Source organism: Vanessa cardui, chromosome 30 (assembly GCF_905220365.1).
Source record: "Vanessa cardui chromosome 30, ilVanCard2.1, whole genome shotgun sequence".
Classification (NCBI taxonomy): domain Eukaryota; kingdom Metazoa; phylum Arthropoda; class Insecta; order Lepidoptera; family Nymphalidae; genus Vanessa; species Vanessa cardui.
In genome coordinates, this window is record NC_061152.1 from 87458 (window position 1) to 114597 (window position 27140).

Below are 27140 nucleotides of genomic sequence, written 5' to 3' on the forward strand. Positions count from 1 at the left end.
ATTCTAATAAACAGATATGTTATATCCATACTAAACAACAGATAAAAGTGTGCCGCGCCGGGGACCGTTTATTTTACATTTCGTTACAAGTAAAAAGGATAGCTCGATAAAAACAATAAGTAAAAGGGATAACAAGATGTTTTAATTACGCAAAACGTATTACTACATAAGTTTGATGTATTATAACGCATTACTGGCATAATTATGATGCTAACGACTAAAGGCAAACGTCCCAATTAGGACGTTTTCTAGTCTTCACTTTTTGCGCGTTAATGATATATCTGTTTACTAGAACATCATTGAAATACAGATTTAAAACTCTTTTAACAACTAGCGAATAAGTTCGCAGTTTCATTTTCGACGTCATTTCCGTGTATCCGCTACAGGATGATTTCAAAACGAAGATGTCTCCCAAAGAAACGATCGCCGCGAATGGTAATCGAATGAGTCCTGAGCCGCCACGCCGCGCCTCTCCCGCGGCGACCCGCCATCCTGGAGTCGGAAATTGTGGAGCAATCGAATCTCAGCTTGTAGATTTGTACGCATGTTCGTTTGAAGACGAGTTGTGTCTATTCATATGTTCTTACGAGAGAAACAAACGGCAGTTTTTTATGATGTAGGTGAACGAACAAATGGCCACATAATGATCACCACAGTCCATAGATAATGGTTTTTTATGGTATAGATTGGGGGATGAGCATATAGGCCACCCGATGGTAAGAGGTCACCTTCACCCATAGACAATGACGCTGTAAGAAATATTAACTATTCCTTACATCGTCAATGCGCCACTGACCTTGGGTACTAAGATGTTATGTCCCATTTGCCTGTATACTCTATTCCAACCATAAGAGGAGAAAGCCAAATAAACAACATTTGACAGCGAATCGACGCGATCTCATTGGTCGAGAGCTTGATTAGTCTGTGGTATTCATTGTGGATTTACGATTGGTGTTTTGAACGACGCAGAAATTGTTGAATTAAAATAGATATAAGTAGTTAAGTACAAGAAAAATGCACGTATGTATTTATTATAGTCTCACCGACCAAAATGAGTGAACCAGTGTAACTACAGGCATAAGGGAAATAACATCTTAGTTCCCAAGGTTGGCGCATTGACGATGTAAGGAATAGTTAATATTTCTTACAGCGCCAATGTCTGAAGGCGATGGTGACCATCGGGTGCCTTAATACCTTACCTTAAACCTTTACCTTAAAGTCGTTTTTTGTATGGTACGTATACGTTGTCATTGTGTCATTTAGTCAACAAAACAAAGTTAAAAGAAAAACTTAAATAAAAGAAAGAGATAGGGAGAAAGAGACAGAGTGAGCACAAGGCATTTTTCCAATTGAGTTCCAACAACAAAATGACTACAATGAGTGTATAATATCGACGATGAATATTTTCTCGTAGATTTTTAATATTTAAAAACTTTCTTTAACAGTTCAGGAAGATGGCCGCCGCTTGAGGCGACGGCGGCGGTGATGAGATGTCTCAACCACCATTCCTGCCTTGGGGTCTGCCCTACCACAGGTAACTCGGAATATTTTGTTTTACTCGCCACCATCACCACTTTGTACGAATAAAAGGATTATTTATGTTTGGATACAATATGTCAATGAGATCAAGTCGTAAGCAATATTGGCCAACTTTTGGCCACCAAGTACTGCCGGTAAACTTCCTACTGCTGGGCTAAGGCCTCATTCTCCTTTTTGAGGAGAAAGTTAGGAGTATTTTCGACCACTCTGCACCAATATGGATTGTTGTGCCATACACGAGGCCGAAGTCCATTGAAATTAGACACATCTAAATTTCCTCGCGATGTTTTCCTAACGAGCACGAGATGAATTATAAATAATTATATATTACGTACATGCGAATTCAGAGGTAGCCTGGGTTTAAACCCGCTATCGCCGGCTAAAATGTACGCGTTTTAACAACTGTGTCATCTCGATTAAAAATCAAAATATACTTCATTCAAGTAGGCTTTTACAAGTACTTTTGAATTATTTAACAAACCTAAAATGAAATGATAAGTTAATTATTGTTTAAACCTTTCGACCACTGTAATATTGCAATTCGTCAATTCAATTCTTGGTTTAATGGCTTTTACTATGTCACGTAGGGAGAAGACACGAATGAGATTGATCGGAACAGTTGAGGAAACATACTCAATTAAATTTTGAAGACTAGCTTAGTCGTAGTAATTTCGTTGTTAATCCTCAACCTAGAACAACACAATGATTAACGGTTAATCATAAGGTACATTAAAAATAATTGTTAGTACTCTAAACTATGTGTACTAAAATATAGCACTCAATAGGCTATTTAAATATGGAATTTTTAATATGAAATTTTTCGGCAAATATGTACTAGAAATAAAAAAAATCAACTTTTACTGGGTTCCTTAACTTCTACTAAACAATATAAAATGGATTTTAAAAGCCAGTCAAATAGCCTATTGGACTACATTTAATATATTTACATAGAAGTTGTAATACTAACGCAAAACGTGTACATTTGACGACCTCCGTGGTCGAGTGGTGTGTACACCGGTTTTCAAGGGTGCGCCACTCCGAGGTCCCGGGTTCGATTCCCGGCCGAGTCGATATAGATTCTCATTAGTTTTCTATGTGGTCTTGGGTCTGGGTAATTGTGGTACCTTCGTTACTTCTGATTTTCCATAACACAAGTGCTCTAGCTACTTACATTGGGATCAACAACAACAACAACAAACAACATTTATTTATTTATTTATTATTTATTGCAGGGAGCCCCCCGCGGCGCGCCGGGAGGGCTACGAGCACGCACACCTACAGACGCACGCCGCGTACGCACACCGACACGCGCACGAGCACGCACACATGCACACGCAGCAGACGCAGTCAGTACAAACGTAGATACTGCCAGTATTCTCTATAAGATGATTTTTTTATTGGTACCAGAGGTAGATGAGCATAAGGGTCTGACTCAATGATGTTCTAGTAAACAGATATGTTATTAACGCAAAAGTGAAGACTACAAAACATCCCAATTGGGACGTTTGCCCTTAGTCGTTTTACGTAGTAATACGTTACAATACATTATAATACATCATAATTACGTAGTAATACGTTTTGCGTAATGAAAACATCTAGTTATCCCTTTTACTTATTGTTTTTATCAAGCTATCCTTTTTACCTTTAACGAAATGTAAAATAAACGGTCCCCGGCGCGGCACACTTTTTTCTGTTGTTTAGTATGGGTATAACATATGTGTTTATTAGAATATCAATGGTCTGACTGTAAATGCTAACCACCGTCCATAGACAAAAACGCTGTAGAAAATGTTAAGCATTCCTTACTTACGCGCTACCAATCGAGCTTAGTAAACTCAGAGGTTGGTGGCGTATTAGCTTTCCTTTCACTTAAACGCATTACAGGAAATGATGAGATATTTATATTTGTGAAAAGATAGAACAACCCGAGATTTTTTTTTAAAATTGTATTCTAAAAGCTTCCATTTGCCGTTCACCTTTAACATAAATAGGTTATAAATAAACAAATCATTCGTATTATTATATTTATAGAATACAAGCTATTGTTCCGTACCTGAGTCACTGGCTTAAAGCTGTAATGTGAGCAGGAGAGACAGAACTCAGAAGTAGGGCTCGGCAGGAGTTCAGTTCTTCTCCCGGCTCCATTTTTGACGGCTGCCTAAAGATTACATAATTCAGTATTCAATAAATTTAAATTAGTGTTTTATTCAATTTTGTTTTATTAAGACCGATGTAACAGCTCGCAGCTTTGCTTATCCCTCAGGAATTGATCATGTTTTAGATATAAAAAGAAACCTAAATCCTTGGAGTTCAATCTTGTTTCATTACAAACTTCATCAAATTCGGTACAATTTAGCCTTCACATAGCAACAGAAAGACTTTCAAACTATAAGAAAGAGTCTCTTTTGCATCTATACATATAATAAAATTGGAGTGTCTATTTGTAATATTAAAATAGTACTTCTTTACTCAATGCATATGTATACACGGTACATATACCAAAGTAACATTTTTTTACAATTATTGTGTCTGTCTGTTTGTTCCGGCTAATCTCTGGAACGGCTGGATCGATTTTGACGGGACATACCCTGGCAGATAACTGATATTATAAGGAGTAACTTAGGCTACAATATTTTTTTTTTTGGTTAAATTCAAACTCGTACAAGGTCGCGGGCACAGCTACAGTAGTAGCATAACTAAAAGTCCTCTTCAAAAACTCTACTTTAATCGTTTAAGTAATTCAGTAATAACTTATATTTATGTAACGCGCGTGTATGCCTTCAACTACGTGTGTTGGTTTTTCCGAGACACGCTTAGAAACTTCAATTACGATCCTGTATACAGTACAACTTGCACGTAATATTACTGTAAATTTTTATTTGAAGATTCGAACTATCGTTAATTTAATTTGAGCCTGTACATTTCCCACTGCTGGGATAAGGCCTCTCTGTTTTGAGGGGAAGGTACGGAACATATTTCACCACGCTGTTCCAGTGCGGATCGTGAAATACACACGTGACAGAATTTCTATGAAATTAGACACATGAATTTCCTCACGATGTTTTCCTTGCCGCCGAGAACGAGATGCATTATAAACACATATTAAGCACGTGAATATTTAGTGGTGCTTGCCTGGGTTTAAACCCGCAATCATCGTTTATGATGCACGCGTTATAACCACTGGACCATCTTCTCGGGAGTCACACAAGTGAATAATAAATCTGTTGCAGGTGTAAGGGCGAAGGCGAGGACCCCTCAGAATACAGAGACTACATGCAGAGGTAAGAACAGGACCCAATCTTCGGACGACCTCCGTGGTCGAGTGGTGTGTACACCGGTTTTCATGGGTACGCCACTCCCGGCCGAGTCGATGTAGATTATTATTAGTTTTCTATTATCGTCTCGGGTCTGGGTGTTTGTGCCGTCGTTACGTCTAATTTTTCACAACACAAGTGCTTTAGCTACTCATATTGGGATCAGAGTAATGTATGTGATGTTGTCTCATATATATTATATTATATAATCTAGGATTCTAATCATATAACAAAAATCGTACACATTCGTCTTATGGAATTTAACAAGTTTGAAATTTTTACAAAAAGAAAAACCGACTTCAAACAAAACACTATTTTAAAACAAATGAATGTGCACTAAAAATTAATAAAAATAATTTCGTATTCAACATATTTTTAGAGTCCTCCTAAGTAAAATGAAATGAAAAACATTAGACTACTTAAATTGTATCCATTTACGATTGTATAACGTAGTTACATTTATTGTTATATTAATTGGCCGGCGTCAAAATAAGACCACACGGGAAGTTTTCAAACAAAAAAAAATTATCAAAATCGGTCCACCCAGTAAAAAGTCATGAGGTAACAAACATAAAAAAATACAGACAAATTGATAACAATCTCCTTTTTGAAGTCGGTTGAAAAGTGCTTCAAAATGTTGATTTCAAATAAAAAAAATTGAAATAAATATGTGGTTCGAAAAATAAGCATGTTATCTTGCCATAAAATTAATTTAAATTTTAAATAGTTATTCCTACAAAAACGCTATCATTCGTTTTGGTAATCATATGGTTGACAGCTATATTTGTGGTTTTTTGGGAAAATAATAAATTACTACCCAAATTTTACACACACAGATGCAGTAGTTACGGCAAGTGCTCCGAGGAACCGGAGCCATCGGAGTCCAGAGAGGAGGCCGTCACCAGCAGCGCGGAGCCCTGGGGAGACAGACTCGGTACTGTGGCAGGAAATTAATATTATTTTCAGAATCTTCTGTATCTTAAAAATTCTATTCGTGAAATATTCTTTCTAAACTGTTGTGACGTCCACGTCACACTATTAAAAAAGCAGCGCGTACTTATGTATATTGAGAAGTTCTTCTCCTTTTTTCTCGCTGAAAAAACGCTTTACGCGCTTCCCCCATGTGATGGAAAGTGGGGGGGTGTGTGGGACTCCCCAGAGCCCTGGACGCCGAGTGAGCCAAGCACACCGTGTTTACCCTCTAGAAAACCAGCGGTACCCTCTCCGTCTTTCGGCTGACGCCTTGACGGTCGGCCCGCCTATACGGGCCTCCAACACCTAGGGGGGATTCCCAGGGTACTCCCCCTGGTTGGCGGCGGCTGCGGCGCCTTTTGAGGTGGGGGGAGAAGGTGCGCGTAGCGCCTTTTCCTTCTTCCCGGTCGTCTTCTGCGGCACGAATCAGCGGCGGCATTCTTTTCTCGCTCCCGCTCCACGGCTTCATTCTGCGAAGAAGTTCTACCCCTGACAATGACAATAAACAATTGTGCTATAGCACACTAAGATGTTATCCTCGTGCCTGTAGTTACACTCCAAACCAAAACACAACAATACCAATTACTGTTGGTACCTTGAATTGTACCTCCCCAAATGGTCTTGCACCGAGCACTTCCTCTAAGTAAACTTAAATTATCTCATTACGTCAATAATGGTCAACAACCTTAGAAAACAAACATGAGTCTGATGAAAAATTGGGCAAGCATCATGATCAATCTCAAAGGGTGAGGGGATTTTCTCCATTTGAAAGACGTCACTTAGTTACAGGAAGTCAAGTGTGTGTGGTGTTTTCAGTGAGCAGCTCCCACTGCAGCGCGGGCGCGTCGCGGACCGACGCCGCATCGCCGCACCAGCACGTGACCACGACGCATGCAGGTAACTTGCGACTGCATTGACTGTCTTCAGTGACCAAAAGTTTGTTAAAAGATATCTTAAGCGATAAGGCCATATTCCTTCATGGAAATGAAATTGTTGACGCATTAGCCTAACAAGCATCTGCCGAAGGAATTTTAGTTGAATACAAGCCGTACTTTACAGACGTTCTACATGATACTAAAGATCGATACAAGCATCTATGGAGAGTTTTTTGACGAAGGTTCTTTATCTAAAGGCACCTGGTACAAAACTATTCAACCAGAGCCTTCGGGGTATACTTTAATTGATGGAACCAATATGAGCTAGTTATCGTAACAGCCCTTCGACTGCGGTCCGGACAAATGCCGTTAAATAAGTTCGCATATATCATGGGTAAGACTACATCACCAAATTGTGGCGTAATGAGTTAATGTGTTCGGATGCTGAAAGAGTAGAATTTTTACATAAATATAATTTTGCATATGAAGTAGGTTGTTACAATAGCGTACTCGCCGCTCCGTCTTCGGGCGCAGCCAAAGCATTACTTAAAATAATATATAAATGTAATAATCGTAGATAGATAAACCTGTTAATGTGTTTGTTTTAGTATTTAATTTTTTCTATAGAACTATGGAGGTGACATTTTCTAATTAGAAAACACGCTCCTTAAAAAAAAGAAAAAAGGCCACCTTTTGCAGCTCGTGCTACTTCTGTTATACCAAATGTTAAATTTAGATGAAATATTGGTGTGCAATAAAGAATTAAATAAATATATTTAATGAAACTGAAAATGAGTATCAGCAATGGAGAGCCGCCTGGTGAAATAAGCTCCCTAGCAAGCCCCCGTACAAGAGAAATCGGAGATTCACTGACTTTTACTTTTTTTGTTTACCAGTTATGATTTTCAACTTTAAACAATATGTTTATATACAACATTTAGATTGCAAAATGCTTTTTACAAACTTCTTTTTACTACTATAATATGCACGTATCATAACTACAAACTTTCCTCATGAATCACTCTATTTATTGACGAAAACCGCATCAAAATGCGTCGCGTAGTTTAAAAGATCCAAGCGTGAAGGGAAGCGACATACGATGTATGATTTGATTGGTGTATATCAGGGTCGTCTGGTGGACGGAGAGGCGCTCTACAGTTATGGCAGTTCCTCGTGTCGCTCTTGGCAGAGGGGGCGCGGTGTGTCGCCTGGACGGGCAGGGGCCTGGAGTTCAAGCTGCATGAACCAGAAGAGGTTTGATAAAACACAATATAAAAGATAGTATATTTACAAATATCAAAGTGTCTTTTAATCTTTTGATTAACTTTCTGTAATTTAATATTGACTTGCCTTACTTGATGATGAGTGTACCACCATAAACATTAGTCAGACATAGAAACGTAGCCTATATCCTTTCGTGGAGTTCTAGTTTGCTTAATAGCTCCATAGCAAATTTCATCAAATTCGATTCATAATTTGGTCGTGAAAGAGCGTCAGATAGACAGAGTTACATTCACACTTATAATATTAATAAATTACTATTCAAACTACTTGTAAAACCCTATAAATAATGGATGATTTTGTGTCCCATTCAACAGGTAGCGAGACGCTGGGGCGCGCAGAAGAACAGGCCAGCCATGAACTACGACAAGCTCTCCCGCTCGCTGCGGTACTACTACGAGAAGGGCATCATGCAGAAAGTCGCAGGTACCCGACCGATTCCAACCTCATTCAGAAGATATTACAGCACTCTGGTCTGTGCAAACATGTAATATGCAAATTGACGCGTTGTCATTGGCTTGGCTTGATTAATATACGATATCCATTGTGGATTTTAGAAAAATGGTATTATGGACGTCGAGGATACTGCTGGGAACATTGGAAGTAAAATTAAAGGGATATGGGGGATAGTAAAGTTGAAGAGTGTTGTATTATAAATAGGGATATAGTGATCACTGTCAGTTGCGCACCATTTAGCTGTACGATTAGGAAATTACATAAAATATATTAATTTGTGTTGATTACATTACATTAATTCCTTCTTGGATTGAAATGGGCTGCAAAGTTTATGACGAGTGAACCACAAATCAAATCAAATCAGAATAAAAACTTTTGACTCGTCTTTTAACAATTAGGTGAGGCTACCACCGGTTCAGAAAGTAGATTCTACCGAAAGGAACCTGCAAGAAAGTCAGTAGTTACTCTTTTTCAACATTTAAAAAATACAGTGATACTAGTTAAATATAATTATGTGTTATATATAATGTATCCTGCCTGGAAGTCAACAGGTATTTAACAGTCACAGATAAAGTAAATATAATATCGAAATAAATTACATATTTTTCCAGGCGAACGCTACGTGTATAAATTCGTCTGCGACCCGGAGGCTCTGTTCAGTATGGCCCGTCCCCCCACATACGACGTCATCTCCCAGCTCTACTACCCCCCCTACATCCCGAGTGGCGCACCGCCCGCGCCCAGCACCAGTATACCCACCACCAGTGACTACCAGCGGCGCTTCTACCCCGATAGTCATTACGAATCGTAAAAGTATTATTTAGATTACAGGAAAACATATCTTTGTAGTATAAATTTAATAATAATATACAATTAAATATATTACGAGTATATCATATCTTGTCTCCGTGTTTCAAACTTTCTGAATCAAATTGGCAGAACGAACGATTTAGATGCAAAAATGACATTTAAAAAAAAGATCTGTCATTTAACTTCTATTATTTTTTATCTGTATATATTTTAACCGCGTCAATTTTTGTTAAATATAGAATAAATAATAAGGCAAGTAACATTGAGATTTGATGGACTCCATCAGCTTTATAATAGAATACTTTTAATAATCAAAGTATTTATTCTGTGTTTCTCTAGTCTATTAAAATTATTATTTTTGTATTACCTTATTTTACCTTATTAAAATAAAACTTAACTTTTAAAATAAATAATAATTAATATATTACAAATTGTAAGTTAATCTAAGATTATTTTCTAAGTACATCTAAAAATTAGTTTAAATTTAATAATAAAACACCGCAATTTCATATAAATATTTCGTTTCATCAAACTCGTTCACAATTTAGTGACTTACTTAAGGTTTCAAAAACAACTTGGCCACACATTTAACGCCAATATCCCGCCAAAATCTTATTGCCACTTTTTTTAAATGAAATACGCACACTTGTCAACCTTGTCAGTATTATACTTGGCTTAGGAAATTGTATACAAATTTGCTGTGGAAAAAATAATTGAACTTGTATAAAGGTGGCATTTCATTGAGACTTTACGCTCCACTAATATTAAAACAACACACACACTCAAGAAAAAACATACAGAAACATATGTATATGAAAAATTATTGCTGATTTATTCTGTATAATTAATTTTACATATCACTCGTGAAATGACAACCGATTTACGAATAATTAAGGAATACTGTTTTATGCAATAAACATTCTGCCCTAAAAAAATTACTACACGTATACTAACGCACTTTAATTTACTTTTCCTAGAAGTTATAATGTATAAACACTATTTTAACAATAATACTTTATGACAATTTTATGTTGTTAATAAGTTGCCCCTCGGAGGAAAAAATACACTATAATGCCCTATAAAAATGCCCCGTGGAATGGGGCACTACAACAAGTCCCCAAGGGGCCTTACGGCAGCGACGATGTCATTTACTTTGTGTATAAAACACATTAGAAGCGATCGCTGTAGTTTAAATTGTGCAATACTAAATTAAGATCGAAATTAAGTAACAATTCTGTGAATAATAAAATAATTTCTGAATTAACTGTCTGTTTTTCCTCCACATTACCACGACGATTCTTTCTTACATGACACGCTTAAATTAAACGCTCATTTTCTTAACATTTGAGGACAAGTTGAAAATGAGTCTAACTGTCAACTGAATATAACAGTTATCGTACAAATAATTCTAGATGAGACGGCCCAGTGGTTAGAACGTGCATTTTAACCGATATTTCGGGTTCAAACCCAAGCAAGCACCACTATATGTATCTGTGAGGAAACCTGCATGTGTCTAATTTAATCAAAATTTGCCACATCTGCGTTGGGTTGGTGAACCAGCATTGGAATGGTGTGGTGGAATATGTTCCAAACCCTCTCCTTAAGCGGAGAGGAGGCCTTACCCCAGCTGTGGGAAATTTACAGGCTGTTACTGAAAATGACGCGTTTGTCATTTTGTGTCATCCACAACAGCGCGATTTCTCAAACATTTTCTGCATCGCACAACCACTTTGTGGAACAGCTTTCGCCGGCGGTTTTTCCGAACCGATACGACATGGGAACCTTCAAGAAAAGACCGTACTCCTTTCTTAAAGGCCGGCAACGCACTTGTAAGCCCCCTGGTGTTGCAGATGTCCATAGCCTCCTGCTCGTTTGCCACCTATGTCATAAAATAATTGTATTTGTAAATTGATGATGTCACACTCTGTCTGTTTGACTAAAATTAATTGAAACAATGTTTTAATCCTGGGGTTTTCTATTTCCTATATCATATTCTAAGTTGCCAATGTCATATATAGTCCGTCGTCACGTAGATTGCGTGTACGTTACGGGAGCATTCTTCGCGTCTCCAACTAAACTTTCACTCCACGCACGCTTGGCGTCAAGTTAGTGCATAATACAATGGCGTATAATTACCTGTTTTAAATTTAATATATACGAAACGAAATGTGCAACCTAAGTGGTCACTACTGGCCATAGACAATAGAGCTGCAGAAATACTAACCATTCATCGGCCTATATATATATATATATGTTTTTTCGGCAATTACTTCGCCATTTAGGAACCGATTTTGATGATTTTTTTTAAGTTAGAAAGAAGATACTCCTGGAATGGCACCGTGATGAGGATATCAGTTTATGTTATTTTATGTTTTGTTTATTATTAGTTTATGTTTTGTAGTGTACTTGATTCTTAAGTTTGATGGTTGGTGGTGTATTGTTTCACTAAATATTTTTACGGTGCCACTGCCCACGAACAGTAGAGATCACTTACCATCAACTAAATTATTTGCTCGGCTGCCTACCTAATATATGTAACAAAAATATATAAGAATATATAAAGACGTATAGTACAACACAAAATAGATGTAGTATCGGAAAATGCAATGAAATGAAAATAAAATGAAAACAGCTCCCTATCGCGCCATTCGACGCTATTCGTCGCGTCAGTTCGACCCGAGACAGCGAGTGCGTGTAAATCGACGCGTCGAATTGACGAATATATTAGGTCGTGTGATATTACAAGTTGTTACGTTTGTGTGAAGAAAATTTGGGATACCGCACTCAATTCGGATGTAATCAGTTTTACGAGTTTGGTCGATGTTACATCTATGTTGTGTCGTACAGCTGTATAGCTGGTGTCAAGTACTTTGACTATAGAAATCTTATTAGACTTGTCTTAAATTCATTTCGACGCTGATCTCTTCGAAGCCATTCGATTTAGATGGAGGGAGTGTCGACCATATAGGCATAGGCATTATTTATTTATTTCCTAAGATTCTTACCTAATAAATATTAAAATTAAAATAAACTTTATTCAAGTAGGCTTTGACAAACACTTTTGAATCTATTTAACAATTAAGTGAAGCTACCACCGATTCGGAAAGTAGATTCTACCGAGAAGATTGGGCAAGAAACTCAGTAGTAATTACTGAGTTTCTTGCCTTTCTTTTTAAACATTTAAAAATATTACATTAAATAAACATTATGTCGGCCTATTCTTTTGTTTTATATTAGAGGCGGAGAGTCAAACACTAGCGAAAATATAAATTTATTAACAAAACGACTTCAGGTTGGTGGTAGGGCTTTGTGCAAGCCCGTCTGGGTAGGTACCACCCACTCACCAGTTAATCTACCGCCAAATAACAGTACTCAGTATCGTTGTGTTCCGGTTTGAAGGGTGAGCCAGTGTAACTACAGGCACAAGGGACATAACATCTTAGTTCCCAAGGTTGGTGGGGCATTGACGATGTAAGGAATAGTTAATATTTCTTACAGCGTCATTGTCTATGGGTGATTGTGACCACTTACCATCGGGTGGCCCATATGCTCGTCCGCCAACCTATACCATAAAAAAAAAACAAAAAAAATGGTTATAAAACAAACTCGTATCAACAATAAAAACAGTTTATTCATACAAATAACGTTTGCAACTTTAATACTCTTAATACTAAATATTAACATACAGAATCATATAGAAAAGTTAAACTTTGCGAGTGAGAAGCGTTACTGACGGAAATACACTGTGATACTGATAAACTGAGGGTAGATAGATCTTGTTGCATTTAATTTTTAAATAATAAAACCTTTTTAACTGAAATAATTTTATGAAATTCAAATTGTAACAAAAATAAACCCAAATCAACTTTTTATTATATCATATATACTTTATAAAACATTTCAACGATATATTTGTTAATTTTTAAGGAGTTATTACAATAAAAAAAAACATATACATACAGTGGATACAGATAACGAAAAGTTTTTACGACTTTTTTTTTAATTATTTATAATAAAGGCAGGAATACACTCGTATGTTTCGTTACATTTATTCGATTACTTCTACGTGTAGAATAAACACTAACAAAATAATGAATATTAAAAATTGTGCTATAAAAAACCTCTAAATTACTGGCACTATATTTTAATTACCTTGCTCGTGAAATACTAAATATTAAAAAAAAATACGTCGGGAAACAAGCTTCACAAGTTGCATATGTACATCTGTCAAATCACCTAATATTAACTTTAAACAGTCTGTGGACAACTCGAGCGCTCATTGGTCGAATCAAAAAGCGCGCGCTTTCCAATCGTCCTGTCAAACGATTCCTTTCCTTTTCACGAAACAACTCCCACAGATTAAAAAAAAACATTTCGTTATATTAATTTATCTAGAAATACAAATTTCAACTGTTCTTATATTTAATATTGAATAATAATAATTAAAAAATGTATTTCATATATTATTGTCGCTTGTTACTATCAGTCGCCATTTAACATTTATATACACAAATATAGTCGATAATACATCAGAAACGGTTCCTACCTATATACAATTAAGAAAAATACTTTTTTTAATTATATAATGTAACGTAATTACCAACTTCGATAATTAGACAGCGCAGACAGGCTTTATTAACTTAAACAGAAACATAGCATTATATGTTTGAGCTTTTGTTATGTAAATAATTAAAAAAAAAAAAACTTTATTATATATTTAATCTGTGCCACGTGTCATTTATAATACGACTGTTTAAAAAAAGTCTTAATTCAAATAAAGATCGTTTACAAAAATCTTTTACGTTTTCTTAAAAAAAAAATTTACAAAATCAATATAATTTTACATACATACATACTTCAGCGAGTTTATTAAAACACGGCCCTCTCTTTCTGTCATTACTGATTTGACATATGAAAGAAGAGGATGACACTGTATAAAAATCACTAAACGTTTGAATATAAAGTTGTATACTCTGTTCCAACCACAAGAGGAGAAAAGACAAATAAACAATCTGACATCAAATTGGCGCGATGCCATTGGTCGAGAGCTTGATTAGTCTGTGGTATTCATTCTGAATTTACGAAAAAAACTGTTATCGGATTTTTTTTTTAAAGCTTTTGTATATAATAAATATATATATGACGGCGACTGCGATATATCAACGGCAGGCTCGTCATCAGTAGGATCTTTTGGTATAGGGTTCATGGGTCTCGGGCAATTAATTACAAAGATGACAATTCTTGTGTTGTATAATCCAATTATTATAGTTGCGTGAACCACCGGTCCCGTTTGGAAGGCCCGAACTGTATCTCTTTATCTTTAATAAAACGTAGCTTCAGATGTAACGTTCTCGAAAAACAAGAATGCTAAGCCTGTGACAGTTGTCCCTTCCAAACGATTCCGATCACGTGACTCATGTCACGGCGTTCACACCCCACAGATATAACAAAATGAGTAAGTTAATAATTATTCATTATCGACGACACGGCCAATCTGACGAGTCACACGTCCTCGTGTGTATTTGTATCTGGCAACAAAACAAAATACAGCTGTAGTCATCTCTTAGCTCGGCTTACCTGACCATATAGAAAAATAGCTCATAATTAAGTCACATCAGAAAGGATACCACAAGTTAGATTAAAACTCCAATTAACTTTACAAAATCATAGTAATTATTTAATACACCAAGTATTGACAACAACACACAGTACTAGCACTTCTTGCCAGTAAGTCTGAGATGACAGAGGGGTCAATAACAATCCTTCTCTGTGTTAAGATCAATAACGTATGGGACAGTACCAGTCCTTCTCTCTGGTACGTATACCCAAGTCTAACATAAGTGGGCAGTATCAGTCCTTCTCACTGATAAGCCCCAAACACGATATACATTACCAGTCCTTCTCACTGGTAAGCTATAGCCTTACTTTGTGTAATAATTTACTAGTTTGTACTGGTGGATGGGCCTTCACCCGCATCCTCTATATCTAACTCTTCACTTAATACGTCTAATTCACTCGGAACTTGATCTTGTGGCATCTTTCTTATGCGATCATGGGCATACTTGTATGTCCTATTACCAGTTAAAGACTTTAAAACATACCGGTCACCTTCAAGTAGCTCAATTATTTTAAAAGGACCTTTATACTTAGGATCAAGCTTCACTTGATTCCGTTCTTCATTTTTTATTAGAACTAAATCACCAACAACATATTTTACTAATTTTGCCTTATTTTTATCAAAACGGGACTTCTCATATTTGGCGCTCTTTTCTATATTCCATACCGCTTGTTCTCTCACATTTGCTATATCAACTACATTCTCATTATCATCTGCACACAAAAGATTTAGGGGTCTTCCTACCTTACCTATCAAAAGTTCTAAAGGACTCGATTTCGTTATACGGTTAACAGTGCAGTTTAACGCTAACTGAATTTCCTTTAAACTATCTTGCCACGACCTATCTGACGTTTCAACAGACGTCAACATACCCTTTAACGTTCCCATTACCCTCTCAGCTTGTCCGTTAGCACGACTAGAGCCTGTAGCAATTAAATGCAAAGCAATACAATGAGATTCACAAAAGTCTTTAAAGTCTTTACTTGCAAAGCAACGACCTTGATCGGCTATTAGGCGACTAGGAGCACCGAAGAGGGAAATACTAGATTTGAGTGCTTTGATCATACTCGGTGTATCAATCCGCAATGTATGATACAACAAAACAAACTTTGTAAAGGCATCTACGAAAACGATAATGTATTCTCTCGTGTCATTTTTACCACTAAGTTTTCCTGTTATGTCCACATGTAAAGTATGCCATGGTATGCATACCTTCGGTATGGGATGAAGTTCGGCCTGTACCCTGCCAGAGCTAGATTTTGATACCTTGCATGTGATACAATTGTCTACAAATTTACGCACATATTTCGACATGTGATCAAACCAGTAATGATAGTAAAGTTTCTCAAGCGTCTTTTCCCAACCAAGATGCATAACTGCCTCGTGAATATGATTCACTACAGACCAACGAAACGCACGCGGCACGACAGGTAGGCAGCGAGTGCGGTTATTTCTCTGAATCTTGCGAAATAATACACCAGAACGTATCTCGTAAGTTTTAGCATCATCAGCTGGTAAATCGTTATTTTGAAGCTTTAAAACAATAGACTGAATTTCTGAGTCACGAATTTGTTCTGCTAAAAGCCAATTTTCGGACAAAGTTGCAATATCGACTCGTTTTTGCTCAATCTTTTGGGCTTTAACCTCTGAAGTTGTAGAGAGTGGATTTCGAGATAAAAAATCTACATGACTCATTAATTTACCGGGTCTATAAATTATTTCAAAATCAAATGCCTGAAGAAAAGCCCACCATCGGTGTACTCTAGGCGTCAAATCGAGTTTATTAAAAGAGCTTTTTAAGGAGTTGCAGTCAGTTACAATGGTAAAATGACGTCCTTGTAAGTAATGTCGAAAATGTTTTACAGCATTCACCACGGCCAAGGTTTCTAACTCATAAGAGTGATACTTTGACTCGGCTTTCGTGGTGCGCATGCTAAAGTATTCGACCACATGTAATCTATCGTCTTTTTGAAAGAGGATACCACCATAACCTTCCGCACTGGCATCTGTATGCAATTCCGTGGGGAGATCAGGATTAAAAATCATAAGAACTGGCTTATTTGTTAGAAGAAAAGTAATTTGCACTCGAATTTTCTCATGTTCTGGCTTCCAAACAAACAACTTAGAGGAAACGAGATGAAAAAGAGGGGTCATAATTTGAGAAAAACCAGAAATAAATTTTCTAAAATAAGAGGCAAGGCCAATGAATTGCCTGAGTTGATGAACATTTTCAGGTGGTGGTAACTTGGTAAGAGCCTCGACTTTTCTTGGATTAGGCCTCACTTCACCAGCTGTTATATCATACCCAAGAAACTCTACGCGACGTTTTAAAAAGGAACATTTCGAAATATTAAGTGAAAAACCAGCCTTAGTCAGAGCTGTCAAAACCTCACGTAACCGTTCTAAGCCTTCTTTTTCGTCTAGTGACGGAATTAAAATATCATCCATGTAAAGGATCGCGTATGAATATACTAAGTTACCTAAGGCATTTGATGCTGCACGTTGGAAAACACTTGGCGCGTTTCGTAAACCGAAAGGCATTGTGAGATACTCATATTGGCCATCTGGGGTAACAAAAGCAGTACGTTCAATACTTTCGACACTTACGGGTATAAGATTAAACCCACTTGCACAATCTAGGCAGGAGAAGAAATAAGCCCCAGACAGTCTTGCAATCAAGTCAGAAATTAAAGGCAGTGGGAAGCGATCAGGTACAGTATTTCTATTTAATTCTCGATAATCCACACACATACGATCACTACCATCACGCTTTTTTACCAATAAAATAGGGCTTGAAAAGGGAGAACAACTAGGACGAATAATTTTTGCTTGTAACAAATCGTTAATTATGGTACGCACAACCTGCCTTTCACCTGGACTTAATCGGTACGGACGACGTTGAACAACAACATTTGGATTTATCAAACGAATATTTAATTCACCAGTTGTAACACGCGTTTTTGGCAACCCGTCAACAAACGAATCGGAAAAATCATTTAACAACATTACTAATTTTTGTTTATTTTCCAAGGAAATATCTGAATTTACGTTATGCAAATTAAAACTTAAAGGTACTTCACAAAAATCAACTTCTTTAAACTTTGTAATTGTTAAACAAGTATCTGTCATCGTAATGGTATAACCTAGTTTTAGAATATCGCGACCTATCATAACGTCTTGCCTTAAGGCGTTATCGGGCAAAATGTGAAATAAAATTGACAAACAATTCCCATTAATAACAACGTCACTTTGAATTTGTTCGGTACAACAAAGCGTTGAGTTACCAATGCCGGTAATATGAACAGAGGCATGATAACGTGTGCCTAAAAATTTACTAGCTACACTAAGTTTTATGAGAGAACATTCGGCACCGGAATCGAAGTAAAATGAGTACGACTCACCGGAGTGTTCTAGTTGGCCCGTCACGCCTTGTATCTCACAATAGTCCACACGACGCTGTGGTAGTGCTCCGCCTATACCAGCCTTTCCATTTGTGCTGCTATTATTGCGAGGGCCGAAGTTTGAACAGTTTGTTGCGATGTGTCCTTTTTCGCCACAAGAGAAGCAAATTACGTTTTTCTTTATGTTAGGAACGGCTATCGACGAAGAGCTTGTGGATGCACCTCGAGATTGACCTGCATTAAACTTTCTTTTGCGACAGTCAATCAACTTATGACCCACGTTACCACAATAATTGCATGTCAAAGGTTCTGATGTTGAAGATTTGAAACGTTTGTTATCTGACACTTTGTTGTGACGATCATGTTGGTTGCGTTTCAAATAAGAAAATGACTTCATTTCTTGCAGCAACTTGCTTCTGTTGGAAATTTCGGTGGTGCATGCCAGACGATGAAGTGTAGTGTCAAATTGTGAGGTATGTGCAAGTACAAACGATACAGCAATTTCCTCAGCAGTCAGGTTTTTCCATTTCGCTATTAGTGACGTCATCAATCGACTTGCATATGCAGCCATACACTCGCCTTCTTTTGGACGACCGTTGTGGATATTTATAAGAGCTGCTGCAACGGTTTCAGTACTATCATAACGAGCAAGAAACACTTCCTTAAAATAAGTCCACGTCATACCAGAGTGTGATACTTGTGACAGCCACGAAGAAGCACTGCCTTTCAAGGACTTGCTGAGCGCAATGATCAGGGCACCTCCTTCCAACGCTTGTTCTGCCATACAAATATCAATAGTCGAACACCAGGCACGTGCATCAGCATCATTAGAGTCAGGATTGAACTCTGGGAGTGTTGGTACGGCTTGACGTGATTTCATAACTTCAATAAGCTGCGCCATATTCCGTTGTTGAAGTTCAAACATCATCTGCCATTGGCTTTCATGGGTAGTTGGTGGTTGCGATGCCCGAGTGTATCCCACTTCTGATGACGGCGACTGCGATATATCAACGGCAGGCTCGTCATCAGTAGGATCTTTTGGTATAGGGTTCATGGGTCTCGGGCAATTAATTACAAAGATGACAATTCTTGTGTTGTATAATCCAATTATTATAGTTGCGTGAACCACCGGTCCCGTTTGGAAGGCCCGAACTGTATCTCTTTATCTTTAATAAAACGTAGCTTCAGATGTAACGTTCTCGAAAAACAAGAATGCTAAGCCTGTGACAGTTGTCCCTTCAAAACGATTCCGATCACGTGACTCATGTCACGGCGTTCACACCCCACAGATATAACAAAATGAGTAAGTTAATAATTATTCATTATCGACGACACGGCCAATCTGACGAGTCACACGTCCTCGTGTGTATTTGTATCTGGCAACAAAACAAAATACAGCTGTAGTCATCTCTTAGCTCGGCTTACCTGACCATATAGAAAAATAGCTCATAATTAAGTCACATCAGAAAGGATACCACAAGTTAGATTAAAACTCCAATTAACTTTACAAAATCATAGTAATTATTTAATACACCAAGTATTGACAACAACACACAGTACTAGCACTTCTTGCCAGTAAGTCTGAGACGACAGAGGGGTCAATAACAATCCTTCTCTGTGTTAAGATCAATAACGTATGGGACAGTACCAGTCCTTCTCTCTGGTACGTATACCCAAGTCTAACATAAGTGGGCAGTATCAGTCCTTCTCACTGATAAGCCCCAAACACGATATACATTACCAGTCCTTCTCACTGGTAAGCTATAGCCTTACTTTGTGTAATAATTTACTAGTTTGTACTGGTGGATGGGCCTTCACCCGCATCCTCTATATCTAACTCTTCACTTAATACGTCTAATTCACTCGGAACTTGATCTTGTGGCATCTTTCTTATGCGATCATGGGCATACTTGTATGTCCTATTACCAGTTAAAGACTTTAAAACATACCGGTCACCTTCAAGTAGCTCAATTATTTTAAAAGGACCTTTATACTTAGGATCAAGCTTCACTTGATTCCGTTCTTCATTTTTTATTAGAACTAAATCACCAACAACATATTTTACTAATTTTGCCTTATTTTTATCAAAACGGGACTTCTCATATTTGGCGCTCTTTTCTATATTCCATACCGCTTGTTCTCTCACATTTGCTATATCAACTACATTCTCATTATCATCTGCACACAAAAGATTTAGGGGTCTTCCTACCTTACCTATCAAAAGTTCTAAAGGACTCGATTTCGTTATACGGTTAACAGTGCAGTTTAACGCTAACTGAATTTCCTTTAAACTATCTTGCCACGACCTATCTGACGTTTCAACAGACGTCAACATACCCTTTAACGTTCCCATTACCCTTTCAGCTTGTCCGTTAGCACGACTAGAGCCTGTAGCAATTAAATGCAAAGCAATACAATGAGATTCACAAAAGTCTTTAAAGTCTTTACTTGCAAAGCAACGACCTTGATCGGCTATTAGGCGACTAGGAGCACCGAAGAGGGAAATACTAGATTTGAGTGCTTTGATCATACTCGGTGTATCAATCCGCAATGTATGATACAACAAAACAAACTTTGTAAAGGCATCTACGAAAACGATAATGTATTCTCTCGTGTCATTTTTACCACTAAGTTTTCCTGTTATGTCCACATGTAAAGTATGCCATGGTATGCATACCTTCGGTATGGGATGAAGTTCGGCCTGTACCCTGCCAGAGCTAGATTTTGATACCTTGCATGTGATACAATTGTCTACAAATTTACGCACATATTTCGACATGTGATCAAACCAGTAATGATAGTAAAGTTTCTCAAGCGTCTTTTCCCAACCAAGATGCATAACTGCCTCGTGAATATGATTCACTACAGACCAACGAAACGCACGCGGCACGACAGGTAGGCAGCGAGTGCGGTTATTTCTCTGAATCTTGCGAAATAATACACCAGAACGTATCTCGTAAGTTTTAGCATCATCAGCTGGTAAATCGTTATTTTGAAGCTTTAAAACAATAGACTGAATTTCTGAGTCACGAATTTGTTCTGCTAAAAGCCAATTTTCGGACAAAGTTGCAATATCGACTCGTTTTTGCTCAATCTTTTGGGCTTTAACCTCTGAAGTTGTAGAGAGTGGATTTCGAGATAAAAAATCTACATGACTCATTAATTTACCGGGTCTATAAATTATTTCAAAATCAAATGCCTGAAGAAAAGCCCACCATCGGTGTACTCTAGGCGTCAAATCGAGTTTATTAAAAGAGCTTTTTAAGGAGTTGCAGTCAGTTACAATGGTAAAATGACGTCCTTGTAAGTAATGTCGAAAATGTTTTACAGCATTCACCACGGCCAAGGTTTCTAACTCATAAGAGTGATACTTTGACTCGGCTTTCGTGGTGCGCATGCTAAAGTATTCGACCACATGTAATCTATCGTCTTTTTGAAAGAGGATACCACCATAACCTTCCGCACTGGCATCTGTATGCAATTCCGTGGGGAGATCAGGATTAAAAATCATAAGAACTGGCTTATTTGTTAGAAGAAAAGTAATTTGCACTCGAATTTTCTCATGTTCTGGCTTCCAAACAAACAACTTAGAGGAAACGAGATGAAAAAGAGGGGTCATAATTTGAGAAAAACCAGAAATAAATTTTCTAAAATAAGAGGCAAGGGCAATGAATTGCCTGAGTTGATGAACATTTTCAGGTGGTGGTAACTTGGTAAGAGCCTCGACTTTTCTTGGATTAGGCCTCACTTCACCAGCTGTTATATCATACCCAAGAAACTCTACGCGACGTTTTAAAAAGGAACATTTCGAAATATTAAGTGAAAAACCAGCCTTAGTCAGAGCTGTCAAAACCTCACGTAACCGTTCTAAGCCTTCTTTTTCGTCTAGTGACGGAATTAAAATATCATCCATGTAAAGGATCGCGTATGAATATACTAAGTTACCTAAGGCATTTGATGCTGCACGTTGGAAAACACTTGGCGCGTTTCGTAAACCGAAAGGCATTCTGAGATACTCATATTGGCCATCTGGGGTAACGAAAGCAGTACGTTCAATACTTTCGACACTTACGGGTATAAGATTAAACCCACTTGCACAATCTAGGCAGGAGAAGAAATAAGCCCCAGACAGTCTTGCAATCAAGTCAGAAATTAAAGGCAGTGGGAAGCGATCAGGTACAGTATTTCTATTTAATTCTCGATAATCCACACACATACGATCACTACCATCACGCTTTTTTACCAATAAAATAGGGCTTGAAAAGGGAGAACAACTAGGACGAATAATTTTTGCTTGTAACAAATCGTTAATTATGGTACGCACAATTCACCAGTTGTAACACGCGTTTTTGGCAACCCGTCAACAAACGAATCGGAAAAATCATTTAACAACATTACTAATTTTTGTTTATTTTCCAAGGAAATATCTGAATTTACGTTATGCAAATTAAAACTTAAAGGTACTTCACAAAAATCAACTTCTTTAAACTTTGTAATTGTTAAACAAGTATCTGTCATCGTAATGGTATAACCTAGTTTTAGAATATCGCGACCTATCATAACGTCTTGCCTTAAGGCGTTATCGGGCAAAATGTGAAATAAAATTGACAAACAATTCCCATTAATAACAACGTCACTTTGAATTTGTTCGGTACAACAAAGCGTTGAGTTACCAATGCCGGTAATATGAACAGAGGCATGATAACGTGTGCCTAAAAATTTACTAGCTACACTAAGTTTTATGAGAGAACATTCGGCACCGGAATCGAAGTAAAATGAGTACGACTCACCGGAGTGTTCTAGTTGGCCCGTCACGCCTTGTATCTCACAATAGTCCACACGACGCTGTGGTAGTGCTCCGCCTATACCAGCCTTTTCATTTGTGCTGCTATTATTGCGAGGGCCGAAGTTTGAACAGTTTGTTGCGATGTGTCCTTTTTCGCCACAAGAGAAGCAAATTACGTTTTTCTTTATGTTAGGAACGGCTATCGACGAAGAGCTTGTGGATGCACCTCGAGATTGACCTGCATTAAACTTTCTTTTGCGACAGTCAATCAACTTATGACCCACGTTACCACAATAATTGCATGTCAAAGGTTCTGATGTTGAAGATTTGAAACGTTTGTTATCTGACACTTTGTTGTGACGATCATGTTGGTTGCGTTTCAAATAAGAAAATGACTTCATTTCTTGCAGCAACTTGCTTCTGTTGGAAATTTCGGTGGTGCATGCCAGACGATGAAGTGTAGTGTCAAATTGTGAGGTATGTGCAAGTACAAACGATACAGCAATTTCCTCTACGACTAGCTAGTTGTTCTCCCTTTTCAAGCCCTATTTTATTGGTAAAAAAGCGTGATGGTAGTGATCGTATGTGTGTGGATTATCGAGAATTAAATAGAAATACTGTACCTGATCGCTTCCCACTGCCTTTAATTTCTGACTTGATTGCAAGACTGTCTGGGGCTAATTTCTTCTCCTGCCTAGATTGTGCAAGTGGGTTTAATCTTATACCCGTAAGTGTCGAAAGTATTGAACGTACTGCTTTCGTTACCCCAGATGGCCAATATGAGTATCTCACAATGCCTTTCGGTTTACGAAACGCGCCAAGTGTTTTCCAACGTGCAGCATCAAATGCCTTAGGTAACTTAGTATATTCATACGCGATCCTTTACATGGATGATATTTTAATTCCGTCACTAGACGAAAAAGAAGGCTTAGAACGGTTACGTGAGGTTTTGACAGCTCTGACTAAGGCTGGTTTTTCACTTAATATTTCGAAATGTTCCTTTTTAAAACGTCGCGTAGAGTTTCTTGGGTATGATATAACAGCTGGTGAAGTGAGGCCTAATCCAAGAAAAGTCGAGGCTCTTACCAAGTTACCACCACCTGAAAATGTTCATCAACTCAGGCAATTCATTGGCCTTGCCTCTTATTTTAGAAAATTTATTTCTGGTTTTTCTCAAATTATGACCCCTCTTTTTCATCTCGTTTCCTCTAAGTTGTTTGTTTGGAAGCCAGAACATGAGAAAATTCGAGTGCAAATTACTTTTCTTCTAACAAATAAGCCAGTTCTTATGATTTTTAATCCAGATCTCCCCACGGAATTGCATACAGATGCCAGTGCGGAAGGTTATGGTGGTATCCTCTTTCAAAAAGACGATAGATTACATGTGGTCGAATACTTTAGCATGCGCACCACGAAAGCCGAGTCAAAGTATCACTCTTATGAGTTAGAAACCTTGGCCGTGGTGAATGCTGTAAAACATTTTCGACATTACTTACAAGGATGTCATTTTACCATTGTAACTGACTGCAACTCCTTAAAAAGCTCTTTTAATAAACTCGATTTGACGCCTAGAGTACACCGATGGTGGGCTTTTCTTCAGGCATTTGATTTTGAAATAATTTATAGACCCGGTAAATTAATGAGTCATGTAGATTTTTTATCTCGAAATCCACTCTCTACAACTTCAGAGGTTAAAGCCCAAAAGATTGAGCAAAAACGAGTCGATATTGCAACTTTGTCCGAAAATTGGCTTTTAGCAGAACAAATTCGTGACTCAGAAATTCAGTCTATTGTTTTAAAGCTTCAAAATAACGATTTACCAGCTGATGATGCTAAAACTTACGAGATACGTTCTGGTGTATTATTTCGCAAGATTCAGAGAAATAACCGCACTCGCTGCCTACCTGTCGTGCCGCGTGCGTTTCGTTGGTCTGTAGTGAATCATATTCACGAGGCAGTTATGCATCTTGGTTGGGAAAAGACGCTTGAGAAACTTTACTATCATTACTGGTTTGATCACATGTCGAAATATGTGCGTAAATTTGTAGACAATTGTATCACATGCAAGGTATCAAAATCTAGCTCTGGCAGGGTACAGGCCGAACTTCATCCCATACCGAAGGTATGCATACCATGGCATACTTTACATGTGGACATAACAGGAAAACTTAGTGGTAAAAATGACACGAGAGAATACATTATCGTTTTCGTAGATGCCTTTACAAAGTTTGTTTTGTTGTATCATACATTGCGGATTGATACACCGAGTATGATCAAAGCACTCAAATCTAGTATTTCCCTCTTCGGTGCTCCTAGTCGCCTAATAGCCGATCAAGGTCGTTGCTTTGCAAGTAAAGACTTTAAAGACTTTTGTGAATCTCATTGTATTGCTTTGCATTTAATTGCTACAGGCTCTAGTCGTGCTAACGGACAAGCTGAGAGGGTAATGGGAACGTTAAAGGGTATGTTGACGTCTGTTGAAACGTCAGATAGGTCGTGGCAAGATAGTTTAAAGGAAATTCAGTTAGCGTTAAACTGCACTGTTAACCGTATAACGAAATCGAGTCCTTTAGAACTTTTGATAGGTAAGGTAGGAAGACCCCTAAATCTTTTGTGTGCAGATGATAATGAGAATGTAGTTGATATAGCAAATGTGAGAGAACAAGCGGTATGGAATATAGAAAAGAGCGCCAAATATGAGAAGTCCCGTTTTGATAAAAATAAGGCAAAATTAGTAAAATATGTTGTTGGTGATTTAGTTCTAATAAAAAATGAAGAACGGAATCAAGTGAAGCTTGATCCTAAGTATAAAGGTCCTTTTAAAATAATTGAGCTACTTGAAGGTGACCGGTATGTTTTAAAGTCTTTAACTGGTAATAGGACATACAAGTATGCCCATGATCGCATAAGAAAGATGCCACAAGATCAAGTTCCGAGTGAATTAGACGTATTAAGTGAAGAGTTAGATATAGAGGATGCGGGTGAAGGCCCATCCACCAGTACAAACTAGTAAATTATTACACAAAGTAAGGCTATAGCTTACCAGTGAGAAGGACTGGTAATGTATATCGTGTTTGGGGCTTATCAGTGAGAAGGACTGATACTGCCCACTTATGTTAGACTTGGGTATACGTACCAGAGAGAAGGACTGGTACTGTCCCATACGTTATTGATCTTAACACAGAGAAGGATTGTTATTGACCCCTCTGTCGTCTCAGACTTACTGGCAAGAAGTGCTAGTACTGTGTGTTGTTGTCAATACTTGGTGTATTAAATAATTACTATGATTTTGTAAAGTTAATTGGAGTTTTAATCTAACTTGTGGTATCCTTTCTGATGTGACTTAATTATGAGCTATTTTTCTATATGGTCAGGTAAGCCGAGCTAAGAGATGACTACAGCTGTATTTTGTTTTGTTGCCAGATACAAATACACACGAGGACGTGTGACTCGTCAGATTGGCCGTGTCGTCGATAATGAATAATTATTAACTTACTCATTTTGTTATATCTGTGGGGTGTGAACGCCGTGACATGAGTCACGTGATCGGAATCGTTTTGAAGGGACAACTGTCACAGGCTTAGCATTCTGGTTTTTCGAGAACGTTACATCTGAAGCTACGTTTTATTAAAGATAAAGAGATACAGTTCGGGCCTTCCAAACGGGACCGTTGGTTCACGCAACTATAATAATTGGATTATACAACACAAGAATTGTCATCTTTGTAATTAATTGCCCGAGACCCATGAACCCTATACCAAAAGATCCTACTGATGACGAGCCTGCCGTTGATATATCGCAGTCGCCGTCATATATATAATAATAATAATAATAATATGAGACATCATCACATACATTACTCTGATCCCAATGTAAACAGCTAAAGCACTTGTGTTGTGGAAAATCAGAAGTAACGACGGCACAAACTCCCAGACCCGAGACAACATAGAAAACTAATGATAATCTACATCGACTTCGCCGGGAATCGAACCCGGGACCGCGGAGTGGCTTACCAATGAAAACCGGTGTACACACTACTCGACCACGGAGGTCTTCAAAATATATACACTTTAATTTTGAAAGTGAAAT

At 37.7% G+C, this 27140-nt stretch overlaps 1 protein-coding gene across 1 annotated transcript; it reads left to right on the forward strand.

Annotated features, from left to right (window-relative positions):
- The first annotated feature begins 1490 nt into the window (after positions 1–1490).
- LOC124542083 (ETV5-related protein Ets96B-like) lies at positions 1491–9286 on the forward strand. The gene is given in 9 exon segments (XM_047120016.1): positions 1491–1534; positions 2772–2885; positions 4770–4820; positions 5690–5787; positions 6642–6722; positions 7827–7954; positions 8299–8407; positions 9049–9153; positions 9189–9286. Coding segments are annotated over 9 exon segments (828 nt in total).
- Positions 9287–27140: the final 17854 nt, after the last annotated feature.